The sequence below is a fragment of the Nuphar pumila genome, chromosome 7 (assembly GCF_984573655.1).
Source record: "Nuphar pumila chromosome 7, dmNupPumi1.hap1.1, whole genome shotgun sequence".
In the NCBI taxonomy this organism is placed as follows: Eukaryota; Viridiplantae; Streptophyta; class Magnoliopsida; order Nymphaeales; family Nymphaeaceae; genus Nuphar; species Nuphar pumila.
In genome coordinates, this window is record NC_143255.1 from 59426769 (window position 1) to 59445199 (window position 18431).

Consider the following 18431-nt stretch of genomic DNA (forward strand, 5'->3'; position numbering starts at 1 on the left):
GACAGGCACAGCATGTTAGTACTACGATGATTGAATAAAAGGTTTGAGGTAACCTCAAAACGTGCAAATGGCACATTGTTGAAATAACATAATGGTGATGATCGCCTTCACAGGCAAGATGCTCGAGCTTGTTGGAAAGACCAGAACATACAGAATGGGTCTTCAGTTAAATAAAACATGACGCACCCATTCGCCCCTCTGTTTTCCGTCAAATAAGAGGATGGGATAGTACAAAAACTCTGATAGATAGGTTGTTAACAACCACCCCTCGAGCAAATGACTCGGTGTCCCCAGTCATCGGAGTTAGGGGGCAAAGCTACCAAAAATTATCTTAGGTGGTAGATCCCATAAAACTTCTAAAGAAGTTGGATGCATCCCTTGAACGAGTGGCGTTTGGGGAATTCTCTCTCGGTCATTAGTCATCATCTTAAGAACGAACTCAGTTAGCTATTCGGGGTATCTAAAATACATGTCATAATAAACCCTTGGATTAGTCTCAGTTGTTTCTACGTTTGGTGTCTGTGTGTACCCGCAGGACAACTAATATTAAAAGAAAGTTATCTTGTTCACTTTATTTATTTTAACTTGCACACAACGAAAGAAACGACGTACACATTAGTTTGGGTTCTGAATTATGCTCATTATGTTGATTATGCTAGTTATGCTCATTTATGCATATTCTGAATTACATATCGTATATGAAATAAAGCATGTGTTAATTTTGTTCTAAATTGTTATAATTGTGCACCTATCAGTTTTTCATGAAACTGACCCGTCTTATGAGTACAGGTGATGATTAGGTCGGTACGACAAGCGATAGCACGATGATGTGATGGTATCAAGATGAGACTCTTTCCTTTACGTTTCGCTCCTGAGGACATTTCTATAATTTTGCATAAGGGTTTCTTTGAAAATTCTTCTTTTATATAAACTCTAAATTATTAAAGCTACATTTTTACTCTATTTGGTTTTAAATGTACGGAGTTTCAAATCCGTTCTGTAAAGAAAAGGTTTCGCAAGTAATGCACCCAAGGTCCGTTGACTTGTTATTTCAAAAACATCATTTTCTGCTGAATTACTAATTAAAACTGTGATAAAGGAATGATTACAAGACTTTCAAAACTTTTCCTAAAAAGTTACAAGTCCAGGATTTTAGGGGTGTTACAAGTATTGAAAAAGAAGAATGGGAGGGAATCCATCTGTATCCATAGTAGTGAGCATTGACAAGAGCCCTAGGAAAGAAGAAGAGAACATGTTTGTGGTGTCTTCTACTCCAGATGTGCAACCATCTTCTCACTCCAAGCTAGACTAGTTGCAGCATCAGACCCAACAACTTCTTTCCTTGCCCACTTCCTCAGTTGTTGTGTCTCCTTCGAGTACCTCGGATTGTTCCTTTGCAAATGTTACTAGTATCAGTTTAAGTTGGTTAATAGATTCAAGAATGTCATGCCACTGACTACTGAACAGTCTATACTAACCCACTGCAAGTCATGTTGTGGTGTCTTTTGCACTGTAGATGACACTCTCGTGAATGTCTCTAAAGTAGGTTTGATTACTTATATTTCCAATTGTAGTGAAAAACTGAATGTCTGAAGTCTTTTTGGTTCAATCACTTGCTACGAACATGATTTAAATTTGCCAAATTAATACAATACAATTTTGATGTTGCCTTTACTCGCCCATTGCTTTGTGCGGGATTGGTTGTTAGGGAAGAAGATTGGGAATGGGCATAGGAGAGGCAATGTGTATTTCCTTGATCAGTTGAACTAGAAATTTAAGTCAACAGACATGATCTGGGTGCTGCAGTTTTAGACTCATCTATTGTGGCATCAACATTTAGGGCATTGTGTCTAGTTCTAGGTTGCAGTATATGTTGTCCTTGGGTATTTTGGGGAGTTGTGAAAATGTATTGTATATGTCTTTTTTGTATTATATATATATATATATATATATATATATATATATGTAGGGTATTTCAGTAATTTCACCATTGTAACATGTGTCAGTCCACCAGGGATTGACGACCTCTTAGTTTTTTTATTTTCCTTCTTTTTGACTTTTTTACGTAATTAATGCTGAACACCATAGGGTGCTGGTCCAACAGCTAGTTGGACCAGCACCTTGGTACATGGAGTGCCTATTTAAAGGCACCCCTTCTTGTAAAATTTATGCTTGTTGTCAAGCATCGTTCCATAAACTCATTGTTTTTTATATTCTTGCTCTTTTTGGAAAGTTAGTGTGATTAGACCTTATTGGCTCTTTGTATTTGGCCCATTAGTGGCTCTTGTGAGTGTGAGTGCGCACCTTTGTAGTCACATTATGGCAGTGTATGTGTGCACTTGTTGTTTCATTAGATGGTATCAAGTGACTTTGGTGCTCTTGGGAAAAAGCTTGAAGAGGAGACTCGTGGGGTTGGTGAAGCATTGGTTTGTTGGTTCGTTGCTTCAGGGAACACGCCATCAAACTTCTTCAACAATCTTTTTCCATTTTTTTCTTCTTCTCATTCTTATCTCCACTCTTTCCTCCACTATGGCCAATAAAGAAATTGTAACAGTTGTTCCCATCAAATTTAATGGAAAGAACTACAACACGTGGGTAGCGAGAATCCTCATGGGTAAAGACTTATCGCATTTTGTTGACAAATCCGCATTAGAACCACAACCAATTCTCACAAAATTGGCTGTTGAAGTCAATGGTGGGTCAAAGGAAAAAAGCCTTAAAGTGATTGAAAAAGAAAAGGCTACGATGGATTACCAAAAAGCCTTTAAAGAGTGGAAAATAGGTCATGCCAAGGTTATTTCCCTCTTTATGGATAGTATGCATGAGGAGCCTTGATCTGACATTCTTGAATTCAAGAGTCAGGCTTAGGAATATCTTAGACAAATGAGAATATGTTAGACAAATGTATACCCAAAAGGATGTAGCATACAAATGGGATCTCAAAGACAAGGTACATAATTGCAAACAAGGTGAAAAGACCATGAGGGAATACTATAGTACCCTAAAAAAACTTTGGGATAAATTGGCTAAACTTGAGCCTATATGGGAGACTCCAAAAGATGCTCAAGAATGGAAGAAATACAAACATGAGGACAATTGTTCCAAGTTTTTAGAGGACTTAAACCCGAATTTGAACAAGATCGGTTAATCCTAGTTTGTCAAAATTATCTCATGTACCCCATCTAAACAAATTTTGTAATGAAAAATTTTATTACGAGGATTATATTGTTGGCAAAAATGAAGGCTCTCTCCTTTCAAAGAAGAACCTTCTTTTCTTCTAAATTGTTTGAATTAGTGCACTCGGATGCGTGGGGACCTTCTTTTATTTTGTCTAAAGGTGGTTTCTCTTATTATGTAATTTTTGTTGATGACTATATTGGATACTCATGGATATACTTCCTTAGTCACAAAAATGAGGTTGTTGAGAACTTTAAAAAATACCATAATTTTATCAAAAATCAATTTGAGACCAAAATTTCTATCTTCCGCTCCGACTTTGGGGGAGAATTTTATATTAAATGATTTTAAAACTTATTTTGAAATAATAGAATTATCATCAAAGATCGTGTGTTATACTCCTCAACAAAACGGATTAGCTGAGAAAAAACATAGGCACATAATTGAAACTACTAGAACTCTTTTAATTGCAAAAGGTGTTCCAAAACATTTTTGCGCTGAAGCTTGTTTGACAGCTATATATCTCATAAATCAATTCTCATCATCTAAGCTTCAAAACATTTCTCCTTATGAAAAACTTTTTAAAGTTTCTCACAAGTATCTTAGATTAAGACCTTTTGGATGCAAGTGTTTTTTTCTCGCTAACAAAAATGATGAACTCTCTCCCAAAGTCATATCTTGTGCTTTCTTTGGATATGGAGAAACTCAGAAGGGGTTTAGATGTTTTGATTTAAAAAATAACAAATTATATATATCCAAGAGTGTTCACTTTCTGAAAAATGATTTTTTTTTTTAAAATGTGTCTAAGAAAAACTCTGAGTATTCTTTTTTGCCCAAGTTATTACCTCAATGTAAGGGGGATTCTTCGTATGAGAATGAAAGAGATGAAGAGCCTCAATCAAATCAGGATGGTGAAAACATTGAAATTGGAGGACCTGGTATAATTCAATGTAGGAGACGCAACAATGATAGTTAATCAAATGCCTTAGAAAGGTACTTTACCTTAGAAAATCAACAAATTGAAGTTGTCAAAATATCATATATGACCTCTAGACCCCTGATAGATTTGTTTTAAATGAATCATTTTCACCTCAATATAGGGCTTGTCTAGCTAAGATTTTTACTTATTTTGAACCTACCACATATAAACAAGCAAAATAATATCCTGCATGGGTAAAAGCTATGAATAAAGAATTAGGAGCACTCGAAAAATCTATGATTTAAGAAATCTCTGATTTGCCTAAAGGTAAGAAAACTATAGGTTGTAGATGGGTGCATAAAGTTAAAACCAAGTATGATGAGACCCTACAAAGAAACAAGTACCGGTTAGTTGTTAAAGGTATGCATAAGAATACAAAATATACTATGATGAGACATTTGCACCAATAGCTAGGATGACCTCATTTAGGACTCTCATTGTTGTTGTTGTTATTAAATGTTGGCCTATAAAACAAATGGATGTCAAAAATGTTATTTTAAATAGAGATTTAAAAAAAGAGTTTATGTGAATTCACCTTGACATGAAGTACCCTTTGGTAAGGTACTTCGATTGAGAAAAACTTTTTATGGTTTGAAAGAAGCACTTAAAGCCTGGTATGATCGCTTTAGTTTTGTTATGATAAAGCTTGGTTTTAAATCCTGGTATATTGATACTGCTATGTTTACTAAGAAATCCGATGCAGGTATTATTATATTTTCCCTCTATGTTGGTGATATGATCATTCCAGGTAAAGACAAACAGAGAGTAAAGGATATTAAATGTATCCTCAAAAAATATTTTGAAATGACTGATCTTGGATTTCTCATATTCTTTCTTAGAAGTGAGGTTGCTTAATCTCCTCAAGGATATTTACTTTCTTAAACCAAGTTTGCTAATGATATTATTGACAGGTCAGGCATTACTGATGAAAAAAAAGGTGGCCACACCTGAAATTATTAACTCCAAGATAAAGATTAATGATGGGACACCTCTTGATCCTACTCCATATCGCCAAATGATTGGCACCCTGACTTATTTAACTATTACAAGGCCTGATATTGTGCATGTACTTCATACTGCTAGCCAATTCCACAGTTCGCATGAGTGTTGTGATGAGAATTGTTAGATATTTACAAACCTCTACCTCTAAAGGCCTTTTGTTATCCTCCTCTTCCTCTTTAGAGTTGATTTACAAACCTCTACGCTCAACTACTGGCTTTTGTGTTTTTGTAGGTGATTCTCTTGTGTCGTGAAAATGCAAAAAGCAACAGAAAGTATCTTTGTCATCCACTTAAGTCGAGTACCGTCCAATGGCTATGACAACATCAGAGATCGCTTAGTTGCGAAGATTACTTGAAGACATGAATGACTCTGTTGTATAATAAGATTGTGATATACATAATTGGCAATCATGCATTCCATGAAAGAACCAAGCACATCGAAATAGATAGACACTATATGCATGAAGAATTTTTGAAGCACATCATTACTCTTCCTTATGTTACTTCCGAATATCAACTAGTAAACTTCTTCACCAAGGTGCTTCCGTCACCTCGATTTTATGTTCTTCTTGACAAACTTTCGGTGATCACACCGTAAGTTTGAGGGGTGTTAAAATGTATTGTATATGTATTTTTTTGTATTATATATATACACATATATATATATATATATATTGATGATATATATATATATATCTTCTAATATGTATGTAAATTGAAATACCCCTTAAGGGTATTTCAGTAATTTCACCATTATAACATGTGTCAATCCACCAAGGGATGACCTCTTAGCTTTTTTTATTTTCTTTTGTCTTTTTTATGTAATTAATGCTGGATAGCATAGGGTGTTGGTCCAACTAGTTGGGCCAGCCCCTTGGTACATGGAGTGCCTATTTAAAGGCACTCCTTCCCCTTATAAAATTTATGCTTGTTGCCAAGCATTGTTCAATAAACTCATTATTTTTTATGTTCTTGCTCTCTTTTGTGAGTTTGTGTGATTAGCCCTTAGTGGCTCTTTGTATTTGGCCCATTAGTGGCTCTTGTTCTTGTGAATGTGCACCCTTGTAGCCACATTGTGACATTGTATTTGTGCACTTGTTGTTTCATTCAGGCTGTGCATACAATGTTTCTGATAAGGTCAAATGTTGTGAGAGTTGTAGGTTGTCCAAGGGTCATGATCTTTCATTTAACCTTAGAGTAGTTAAGTCTAGTTGTCCCATATGTTTGGGATTTATCCCCGATGCCATCTAAGGGTGGGTCCATGTATTTTGTGCCATTCATTGATGACTATTAGATATACATGGATATGTTTTATGAAATCTTAGAGTGAATTGTTTGATATCTTTAAAACATTTTGTGTCTATGTTGAGACTCAATTTGCAGCTAAGGTGAGGACGTTGAGATCAGTTTCAGGAGGAGAGTATGTGAGTTTGAATGTGTAAATTCTTATTGGAGAAGGGTACGGTACATCAAAGGTCATGTCCCTACACTCCATAGCATAATGGTGTGGCAAAAATAAAAAATATGCATATTCTTGAAAGAACTAGAGTTTTGTTGTTCAATAGTGGCAAGCCTAAGGAGTTCTGGGCTAAAGCGGTAGGAGTTGTTGCACATTTGATAAACTGGATGTCATCTAAAGTTATTGAAAGAGTTTCTCCATATAAGAAGTTGATTGGTAAGGAACATGATTATGATTTGTTGTCTTTAGTGGTACTTGCTTTCTCCTCCTTCCCCTTAATCAAAGAGACAAGTTGTCCCATAAAACTGTTAAGTGTTGTTTCATTGGATATCCTAAAGGGCAGAAATATTATAAATGCTCTGATCCTGTTGGTAAAGTGGTTGGACCTTTAGGCATGTAGAATTTTTGAAGCACATGCCATGCTATAAGAATAATCATCAAGTTGAGGACCAAGAGTCTACCTTTTCTTTCTTAGTGCCTTTCTCAAAAGATTTAACAAAAGCTAAGGATGAAGAATGGATTACTTCCAGCAGGAGACTATTAGGTGTTCCTTCTCGGTCATTCCTTGAGCATCATGATCAGCAAGGTGAATCTTCGCTAAAGCCAAGTCCCAATGCCCCCCAAGCCAATCTTGACGAGCAAGCACTTGAACCTCCTCCATTCCTCAGGTACATAGAAGTTCTCAACCTTCCATTCTACCAACTCATTTTATTTCCTATGATTCTCTCTACTACTCACCAAGCCCTTCTAGCCATAATTCAGTCTTATCATGAACCAAAATCTTATATTAAGGTTGTGCTAGAGCATGAGTGGTAGAAAGCTAATATTTGAAGAATTAGAAGCATTAGAGAGAATGAAGCCTAGGAGCTAGTTTGTTTGTCAGGAGGAAAGAATGTGTAAATGGGTGTATAAGATCAAAACTATGGCTAATGAATCAATTGAAAGATACAAGGTTCGGCTCGTGGCGAAGGGGTATGGTCAATAATATGGAATAGATTTTGATGAGACCTTACTCCGGCTCACATATACCTACTATCAAGACTTTGTTAGCAATGACAACTATCAGGAGGTGAGATTTGTGGCAATTAGATGTTAAGAATGACTTTGAACAGTGACTTGGTAGAATAAGTATACATGGAGTGGTTGACAAGAGGGTAGAATGTGTAAGTTAAAGAGAGCTTTGTATGATTTGAAAAGAGCTCCTTGGTTGGAAAAAAATAGTATTGCAGTTGTGAAGTTGGGTTTCAGGCAAAGCTTTCAAGATCCTGCACTATTTGTTGCATCTACTAATCAAAGACATTGTAAACTTTTGTTGTATGTAGATGATATGATAATTGTGGGGCACAAGGCTATGATTGAGAACGTGAAATCTAGGTGGGCTTATGTAATCAAAAGCGTTGACTAAGCGCCTAGTCGGGCTAGTCGCTAAGGAACCTAGGAATCGGCCAGATTCCTAGGTTCCAAAAAAAATGGACATTTTTCATCACTAGGCGCCGACTAGGCTCAGGTGCGGCCTGCCCAGGTGGACTGGATGGCGTAGTCATGGGTTCCCTAAAATCGTCCAAGGTATTGGTAGCAGATTGATAATTTAACGACAGTCATAGGGCGCTAAGCGCTTCCCGGACTTGTAATCATGTACGGGGCAGAGCCAGTGTTTCTGGACTTACGCTAATGTTAACACAACGCATACACGAGGGGAAAATTATAGACGATCGAAGAGGGGTTTCGGCTAGCCGAAAGCCTAAGAGTACAAGTGATTTACACGGGAACGTAGGCCCGAATAACAAGGCTTGGTTTAGCTCATATGTGCTTAACGCAATAACGAGCACATGTATGAACATTCAAGGGAAGTGCATGAGCCAAGACCTAACCTAACGCATGCAGGATGTGGTGTGCAGGCGCAAGCGTGCACGATGCGGCCAATAGAGGGTGCGTGTGTGTGCACGCGGCAAGGGCGCAAAGGCGAAGGAGCAGGCGTTGGTGTGCACGCTGCAGACAACAGAGCACGTGGATACATGTGCGGCAAGGGTACTAATGCAAGCGAGCAGCAAGAGTGCCGATGCTAGCGCACGCACGTGCAGAGGGAAAGGCACATATGCTTGAGCGCACATAGCTAAAGTGTCAAGGGAGGTTCACCGCCTTATGCGGTGAACGTGGTGTCCTTGTGCAGCTGTGGTAGGTGCCGAGTTGACGCCTTGGGAGTAGGGGGGTTGATGGCAAGAGAGGGTGAATACCGAAGGCCTCCAGTGATGTGAGCAAACAGTGAGATGCGCCTTGATGGAGGCGTGGGTGTCGAGAAGGTGCATAATGGTGAGGGGTTCTGCGAGCAAAAGAGGGCGGCCCATTAAGGCCTCTGGTGTTGAAGGTGGTCCGTGTGATACGCCCTGACGAGGGGCATGTGCGCTTAGAAGTGCACTCTTAGGGGTTAGGGGTGCATGATGGTGGGGTTTCGCAAACATGAGAGGGTGGTTGGTTAAGGCCTCCGGTGTTGTGGGTGTCCCGTGTGAGGCGCCTTAGATGCGCACAAGGAATAGCCTACGCGAGGGGCGTGCGTGTGCACTGCCAAACCGTAGGAGAGTTCAGAAAATGCTTATCGTAGCTCGGCAAGCACCAACGAAGGTGTAGGGTGTGCTTGTCACGTACAACGTCACAGATTTGATTAGCCCAATACCGACAATCCTTCTGGAGGTGAAGAGGGATTGAAAGAGCACCTCTAGACCATTGGAAAGCACCTAAGCTCGTCGGGCGTGCTCCTAAACCACTTTTGTCATCGATCAAGCATCGTTAATGGCCCCAAACTAGCCAAGCGTTCTTAAGGAACACCGAGCTATTTCGGATGGTTTGGCAAAATGAAGAGCAAGCTCAATCCACTTGAAAGAAAGTTTCTACTTGAGAACACATATGTCCACATGAGATCAACCTTGTCCACTTGGGAGCTACAAGCCCCTTGGGACCTATATTGTCACTTGGGAACATACATGAGCCAACTGAAAAACTCGACCCCCTCTTGTGCTTATATAGTGCTTAAGGGGGGTGGTAATTACAATACTAAGTGCTAATGTGGTTTTAGAAAAACCACATTAGTTTTCATGACCGCCAAAATTCAAAACTAAATGCTAAAGTGGTTTCTTAAAAACCACTTCTAGAATTAATAATTACAATGGTTGGATGGGGCAACCTCCTTGTCACATCAAGGGATGATGTGGCAAGGAGGTGGGGCCCACTAAGGTTCTAATAGGTGGGCTTGTGGGGCCCACTAAAGGGGGCGATGTGGTGAGCTAGTGGGGCCCACCTAAGTGGTGAGTTCTATGGGGCCCACCTAAGTGGTGAGTTCTATGGGGCCCACCAAGATTTTTGTGGTGTCCTTCAAAATTTGCTGGAGGCTTCTCCCGTATGGGTGTATGTGCTTTTAGCCGTTACGAGCATCCAACTGTGTAGGTATCATGAGGGGCATGCTTTTTTAGTTTCTTGAGCGCTAACGGCATCCGTAGGGTCTGCCCGGCAAGGGTGGATGCATCAGCACCTATGTCACATGGGTGCGGGTGCGGGGATGCGGCACTTCCAAAAAAAACGGGTGCGGGGATGCGGCAATATATATATATATATATATATATATATATATATATATATATATATATATATATATATATATATATATATATATATATATAAAGTCCAAAATTTGGACATAAATGATCACCCAGGGTCAGGTTGACCGCATCGGCTGCGGGTGCGGGACCTAGTTGGAGAATCCCTGTGACATATATTAAAAAAAAATCTTGGCAAAACATTTTTTTAAGTCTGAAAAATTGGACCAAAATGATCCTGGGTGCGTTGACCGCACTCGGTGCCGCACCCGAGTCGCGTCAACGCGGGTGCGGCACCCTGCTAGCCGAATCCATGTGACATAGATCAGCACCTAGTCGGCCCCTAACTTGCCCTTGTGCCTAGGAGTGAGGGCAAGAAAGTCTTTTTCTTTTCTTTTTAATACGAAAAGATAAGGGGGGAGGGTTATAAAACCCTTCCCCGCTTACTCTCATTTTCTCTCTGCTCTCTCGATCTCTCTTCTCTCTCACTCACTCTCACAGTCACGACATCACCCTCGCCCACCCTCTATCATTGCCCTCACCGCAGGTATGCATGCTGCTCCCCCCTCTTCTTCTCCTCTCTCTGTCTCTCTTTCTCTCTCCCACTTTCTCTACCTATTCTTCCTCTCTCCCCCTTTTTGCCGCTTCTTCTCCCCCCTTCCTTCGCTTTTTCTTCCTTTGCCTCTTCTCCGTCCTCTCCCTCTTCCTCCACTTCTTCTTCTTCTTCTCCTCTTTGTCTCTCTCTCTCTCTCTCTCTCTCTCTCCCCGACTCATCTTCATCTCCCCCCTTCCTTCGCCTCTTCTTCTTCTTCTTTCTTTGTGTCTCTCTCTCCCCCCCTTCCTCTTCCTCTTCCTCTTCCTCTTCCTCTTCCTCTTCCTCTTCTTTCTCTGTCTCGCTCCCCCTTCCCTCGCCTCTTCTTCTCTCCCCCTTCATCCGCCTCCTCTCCTTCTTCTTCATCTCCTCTCTTTGTCTCTCTTTCTCTCTCTCTCTCTTACTCTGGCTCATCTTCTCTATTTTTTGTTGTAATTGTTGTAATTGCTTTGTTCCTATTTTCTTGTTGTAATTACTTTAATTTCTCCCCAGTTTTGTAATTGTTGTAATTGCTTTGTCCTTATTTTTTATTGCTGCTGATTTTGTGACAGTGTGTTGATTGAACTTATTATTACTTATTACTAGTAATTTAGTATCCATGTAATATGTATATGTTTACAATGTTTGACACATTTTTTTTATCTTTTACTTATTGGCGATTGATTTTATGTTGCATACATGTTTGTTACTAATTTTAGTAGTTCATTTGCATATTATATATATATATATATTTAATTAAGGTACCAACTAGTCTTTTTAGGGTCCACCAACTAGGCACCGCCTAGCGCTTTGGACTACATAGAAATGGGTAGAAAACTTTGAAATGAAAGACTTGGGCAACCTAAAGTATTTCTTGGGGCTAGAAGTCGCATAATCTCAAAGAGGTTACTTGTTGACTCAGCACAAGTATGTAGATTAACAAAGCAAGCTAGTTGAAGATAAGAAACATATGGATACTCCCATGGAAGCCAATTGCAATAAAAAACATTCAGGCAGGGAGCTTTCTGATGACCCTAAAGTGTATAGGGCAGTTGGTAGAGAATTTGATTTACTTGATCATCTCAAGGCCGAATATCACTTTTGTTGTTCATGTTGTGAGTCAGTTCATGAGTACTCACAGATCTTGTTTGGCAGTTGTGTTGAGAATTATTACATGCATCAAAAACACCATAAACTATGCACTATTCTTTTCTGTGTCCTCTGTGTTGGAGTTGAAAGCATATTGTGAGGTAAACTTTGGGGGAGTATCTCAGGACCGACATTCTACCACTAGCTTTTGTATATTCTTGTGGAACGTCTTGATACTGTGAAAGAGCAAAAAGCAACAGAATTTGTTCTATCAACAACAAAAGCAAAGTATCGTGATATGGCCCAGATCACAACAAAAATTAATGGTTGAGGTGGTTATTGCAAGATATGGATGTCACAATTAAAGATGTCACCACTTTGTATTGTGACAATCAAAGTACTAATAGATCATCACTTTACTAGCAGAGCCTACTTGGAAGGGAATATATCATTGTCATGCATTGGGACTGCTAGTAAGATGGCAGATTGTTTCACCAAGAGTTTATCCTTAAAGGCATTCCAACCATTTATTTTCAAACATGGAATGATTGTGTTCCCATCTAAAGTTTGAGGGGCAGTGTTAAGGAATGTCATATTACATGTATCTGTGCTACCCTCATACCTGTGTGCATATGTTTATTATTGAGGGGCATTTCTATTATTTAGCATGAATAGTAAAACCAGTTGTAAGATTTAGCATTCATATTTACAAATCGATTTATTTGCATAACGAAACCTTGGTAATCCGACAATGGAGGAGAAACACCCACAAGGTAGATGCAGCCAATGGTGGCAACGATCCTGCCACTGCACAGTCGACGGCAAAGGATGCTCCGACGACAACAGACGACAGAAAAGGGTGCTTCGACGGCAGCAGACGATGGCAAAGGATGCTCCGGCGGCAGCAGACGACAGCAAAGGATGCTCAGGTTGGTCCAGTGGCAGCAGACGACGGTCCTCCTCCTCCTCCTCCTCCTCCTCCTCCTCCTTCTTCTTCTTCTTCTTCTTCTTCTTCTTCTCTAGTGCTTGGGTTCTCATTGTCCAACATGTACAACACACTATGTATCGTACAAGTCATCTGTTTTTTTTTTTACTTTTTCGGCGCTGGACTGAAAAAGTGACAACCAACCACTTATGGGGGCTATTTTTAAGGCCCCATGAGTCATTTTGACCTTTTTTTGTGTTCTCCCTCCCAAACCTCATTTATAAGGCTACCCATCCATTTTTTAAATCAAATTCACCTTAAAAATTGGGGTTTTTGGTATATCTGAATCCTAAAAGTGTGGTTTACCTCAAATATCACCCTTTTTCGTCTTACCCAACAATTTTTTGATCCCTAACCCTCAAAATTGAGTGTTAGGGGTTTCATTTGTGTGATATTGAAGTTGGAGGAAGACTTCAAGCATCAAAATTGAGAGTAAACTCATTGCTTTTGATGTTTTAATATGCTTCTTCATTTTTTCCTTTTAGCCCTATGGTGTTGATCTTTTTTTTCATCTTAAATCACCTATTTTTGTATCCTTAAATCTAAAAAACGTGTCTTAAAGGTTGATAGATGGTGGAAGTTGTGAATCAAACAATCCAACATGGAAATATTGCAAACTGGTGGATTTAAGAACACCCTTGAGAGGGAGATAGTAAAGTGTAACACTTGTAATTTTATAATGCATAGTAGATTGTATAGATTTAAATGTCACATCATAAGGCATATCAACTCAACTCCACTGTATGATTATATACTCATATGTATGATTATATACCCATCGTATTCCTTCTGATGTTTGTGTCGAGTTTCTTATGAGTCTCATAGAATATGATTAAAAAAATCACAAGTACATACAGCATTCTTTGGAGAAAAATTGCCGAAAGTTATTCCTATTTCAGAAGATAAAGATGAACCATCAGCATCTCAGGCTAGTGGATGATGCAACAAATGAAGACAATCATAGAACTGATATATATATAGTAATAGTATGTAACCTTGTATGGCCTTTCTTGATCCTATCATTGTATTATATAAAGTTGTAAACCCCTTGACTTTGTTTTAATATAAATTTTAATTAATTGAATTTGTGATAATTAGATTTAGCAATGGTTGGACGTGTTGATGACCTGGTGTAGCAGTTTTGTGAGATTGCCCATGATTCTGGGCAACAATGTTTTGAGATGCAGATTCTATCGTGCATTGATTAATGGAGGTTTGCATCGCATGAAATAGAACATTGTTCGAGAACCTTGTGTTTTAGTGTGACCATGTGTGCGAGATTTAGATGATGTACGTTCTATAATATACGTCAATCTAGGTGAGATATATAGAAGGAGAAAAGCAAGATTACAAGAATTGGCACATGCGCAAGGCCTTCATATACTGGCACAATGCAATGCAGAATCTGATTCAGATGAAGAGCAACAGGAGACACAAACCTCAGCTGCCCCACAATAAGATGTTTTTTATTATCAACGAAGAATGTTTGATAATGAAGTTGATTGATGAGTCCAGTTATAGTGAATTATGTAGTTGTAGTGAACTTTTGAGTCTTTTCACTTTTTAAGTCATGTAGTCAACTATGTAATTGCAGTGAAGTTCTTTGTTATTGATTTCATGAGTTTATGTAGTGAACTTATGAGCATTTTGACTTTTGTAGTCATGTACTGAATCATGCTTCTATGTTTCTCTATCATTTATGTCATTCACATTATTTAATAAATTATTTAACTCTATTTTATGTTAATGACATATGAATTGGTCTATGTTTATTTTCATCAAATTACTTGTTTTTAATTCTTGTAGTCATTCTTAAATTTATTTAATTTATAGATTTTTATTTTTTATTTTTTATTTTTTGCAAAATTTAAATGTTTTTTCCTCCCGTATCTTAATATCTTATGATGTGATACTGTACAACACGATACACTCGTATGCCCAGACTTTTCGATACGGGTTCTGATATGATATTTACAACATTGCCTAGAGGAACAACATTCACGAGATTTTCCAAACTAGGACAAAAATATCCCACTCTAAGCCATTAAATGATTAAACTTAAAAATTTGCAGTTCGTTCATTTTCTTCAATGCTTTGCTATTATCACTCCATTTGATCTTTTCAAAAGAATATATGATGGTGCAATATTGTCCTACATTTGTTCATTTTTTGAAGGTTTTGGATGCACCTTTTGTTGTGTTTACATTGAAGAGGTCAGTCTTTTGTTAGTTGGAAGCATTTAGGTAAAAACTGAATATATGGGAAGTAATAACACAACATAGAGTAATTTATTAAAATAAAAAACTATTTGTCCCTCTTTCTTCCTTCTCTCTCCTTGACAATAGTGTACTAGTTGGCTCCTTTCTCCCCATAAAAATAGGAAACAACCTCTGTCTTTCATCTTTCCATCTTTCCATCTCTTTCCACAAACATTATGATACTATATTGCATATATTAAAATGACAGTACCATTATTTAAAAAAAACATAGTTACAGTTTTTTAAAATATCCATATATTTTAGCATAATGATCATCCAAACTTGCCTTTACTTAGTGTAAATAATAACAACAAAATGGTGATGATGATGGTTCATGGTGGCAGTGGAAGATTACAATAAGTTGATTACTTCAGATCCATTACATAACATGCACTATATAATAAGAATAATGACAACCTTGAACTATTTTAAAGAAATATGTTAAACTATTAGTAAACACTCATTTTATAGAAGTTCACTACAGGAAGTCGTGTATATCACAGTAAAGTTTTATGTTATGCAACTTTTTTGGATTCTAGGCAGCGCTTTCAATGATTTAAAAAAAATAATAAAAAATATGATTGTTTATGCCTATATCGTCATCCTCAACCTTTTTTTTCCTGTTGAAATGGTAAAATGAAATAAGTCATCCTAAATAATATATGTATAAAAGCAAAGAACCCAAAGACTGGAGCAGAAGGTTGGCCCATAACTAGTCAGATATAGAACAGATCAATCTGTCATTTGACCCATATCAGTAAGTGGCTTACCCAAGTCAAATTGTCAAATAAGTTTGAAGTCAGTTAATGTTTCTCACGTACAGACATGCACACACACACACAGAACATAACATGTTACAATACACAGCACTATTGACCAAACATTTACCTTAGTTTGGCTATTTCAAGTGCCGAGAAGCAAGACGAAAGCCATTGGAGACATTCAGCAGTGTCAAATCTTATTTCTAGAGGATCCACAGTTACATCAAAGCAAAAAATCCACTAGCAATCAAGGCCACTTGAAATTTTATATTATTCATTGCAAAACCTTTCGACAGTCAGAGAGGTCGAAGCATCTTTCATGTGATCATATCGTGTAGCCAATTCATTTCCATGACACTAATTCAGCCTTTCAACTCGACAATAAAGTATCCAGCAACATATGAACATCTCATGGCAGCAAGCCACTCAACACAAACCGCTTATCTTTTTTTGAAGGAAACACAAACCGCTTATCATTTTTCAGAACAGCAGCTATGTCCCAAGATAAAGCATTGGCAACCAGAGCAACCCATATGATGAATGTCAAGACAAAAAAAAATGGAGAGGAAATATATGTCAATGGTTTTGTAAGCCTCAACGCTTAATTTCATATAAAGAAAAATCCAGGAACTGAAGTCCTCAGAGTATCGTCACTGTTCGTTCAAGCAACCATGAATGATTAGGTTCAAGAGGAGATAATCATAAAATTTTGCAGAAAGCAACATGAATTTTGAATAGATCTCTATACAGAATCAGATGATCGTTGCCTAATCATGTCACCAAACCATTGTCAAGTAATGAAATTTTTTTTTTCATGATTTTTCTAAAAAAAAATCTTGTGTACATCGATGGCTGTAGACAGCACAAGTAAAACGAAGATGACGATAAAGATGATTAGTTTCGGGAGGAGTATCGTTCCCTCAATTTATAGAAGCGAAAGAAATAAATAGTTCTTCCTAAACTGATGCTTTTTTTTAGGAAAGAAAAACAGCACTTGGAGGGCCTAGACGCTCTTAATCAAGAGGAATTAACAAATCAGAATCTCCCGATTCACTTTCATCAGACCGATTTCAAAACCAGAGGTTAGAAAACCACGAAGATTCATCCAAAGGAAAAGAACAATCATTTGGACATAATTCAAAAAAGAAAGAACACTAAGAAAAGGGAAAACCTTGGTGTCGAGCATGACGGCGCACAAGATCTGGGTGTTATGCATAGCGATCCTGAGGTTGTCGAGGGTCTCCTGGTGATACTCGTGCGTGCCATGCGAGAAATTGAACCTAGCGACGCTCATACCGGCCCTGAGCAGTTTCTCCAGCATCGGAACCGACCTCGACGACGGCCCCAGAGTGCACACGATCTTAGTCTTGGGCACGCGCCCGTCATTCGGCAACTCCTTCAGGATCCCCTCAATGTCGATGTTGGCCATCTTATTCTCCTCCTCCAAATCCCTAACCCCACTAGATTAGATCACAACCAAAGTCAATAACAGAGAGAGAAAGAGAGAGATAAAAAACAAGTAAAAACAAAGGAAATAAAAAGGGGCCAAGCCAAAAGAAATGCTTCCTCGAGAAGAAAGGAAAGAGAATAAATGTAGGGGGGGGCTCTCTACCATTCTTTCTCGTCTTATGTTGGCAAGAGAAGGAGGGATTTTCTGTTGCCAAATCTCGATGTGCCCTTTGGGAGAACGGGAACGAGAGGAGGAAAAAATATCCTCTTTGTTTCGTACCTCTATTTGGGAAAGGGGAGGTGAGGACAAAAGGAAGGAACTACGTACCTGTGGCCTTCAATCACCTCTTCCCCCTTTCTTCTTCTTCTTCTTCTTCTTCTTCTTCTTCTTCTTTCCCTTCTCTCGCTCTGTCCGTCTCCTCAGAGAAAAAGAAAAAGAAGGGGGTCAAATAAATTATCAAATAGAGGGCAGGCACCCCTCGGAACTACGTGCGGTGGGCCGCGGTTTCTTGTTTTCTTCCTGTACTTTTATTATTATTATTTTTCCATTTTTTTTTGTGTGTGTGTTTCGGGTGGGTGGCGGCTTCAGAGATTTCTCGGCTTGGCTCGGCTCGGCGAAAGCGTAAGAGAGATCGACACTTGAGGGCAAGTCTTCTTAAACCTCGAGAGAACGATGTAGGAGCAGAGCAACTACAACAGTTTAGTTTAGAATGAATTGAGTTTGTTTATTTGGATTTGAATATTTTATCATATGTAATAGATTCATCTAAGGTTTCTTTTGTTTTTTTTATAAATATTTTTATAGGGGTTTCTGCCATTGCGGTTGAAGGGAAAGTTTTATAGGACGATTATTAGACCCGCTTTACTATATGGTACGGGATGTTGGGCTGCCAAGAGACATCATATTCAAAAAATGAGTGTAGCTGAGATGCGGATGCTTAGATGGATGTGTAGAAATACAATAAAAGATAAGATTCGGAACGAAGAGATACGTAAGAAGGTAAGTGTTGCACCCATTGAAAATAAGATGCGAGAGAATCGTTTACGGTGGTTTGGACATATTCGGCGAAGGCCTAATGATGCTCCAGTTAGAAGGTTGGAGAAATGGGAAAATA

The 18431-nt window shown here is 38.4% G+C and overlaps 1 protein-coding gene across 2 annotated transcripts in view; it reads right to left on the reverse strand.

Annotated features, from left to right (window-relative positions):
- Positions 1–17761, reverse strand: part of LOC149832342 (pyruvate kinase, cytosolic isozyme) — a 29547-nt gene extending 11786 nt beyond the window's left edge. The window contains exons 1-2 of one of the 2 annotated variants that reach the window (XM_090014459.1): positions 17645–17761; positions 17039–17327 (exon numbers count right to left, since the gene is read on the reverse strand). In XM_090014459.1, coding sequence (XP_089870585.1) covers positions 17039–17296 — 258 coding nt within the window. In that variant the 5' untranslated portion in view covers positions 17297–17327; positions 17645–17761. Of the gene's footprint in view, positions 1–17038; positions 17328–17479; positions 17624–17644 lie in introns of those variants that run through there. The other variant, XM_090014460.1, reaches the window with a different exon arrangement.
- Between the last annotated feature and the right edge of the window lie 670 nt (positions 17762–18431).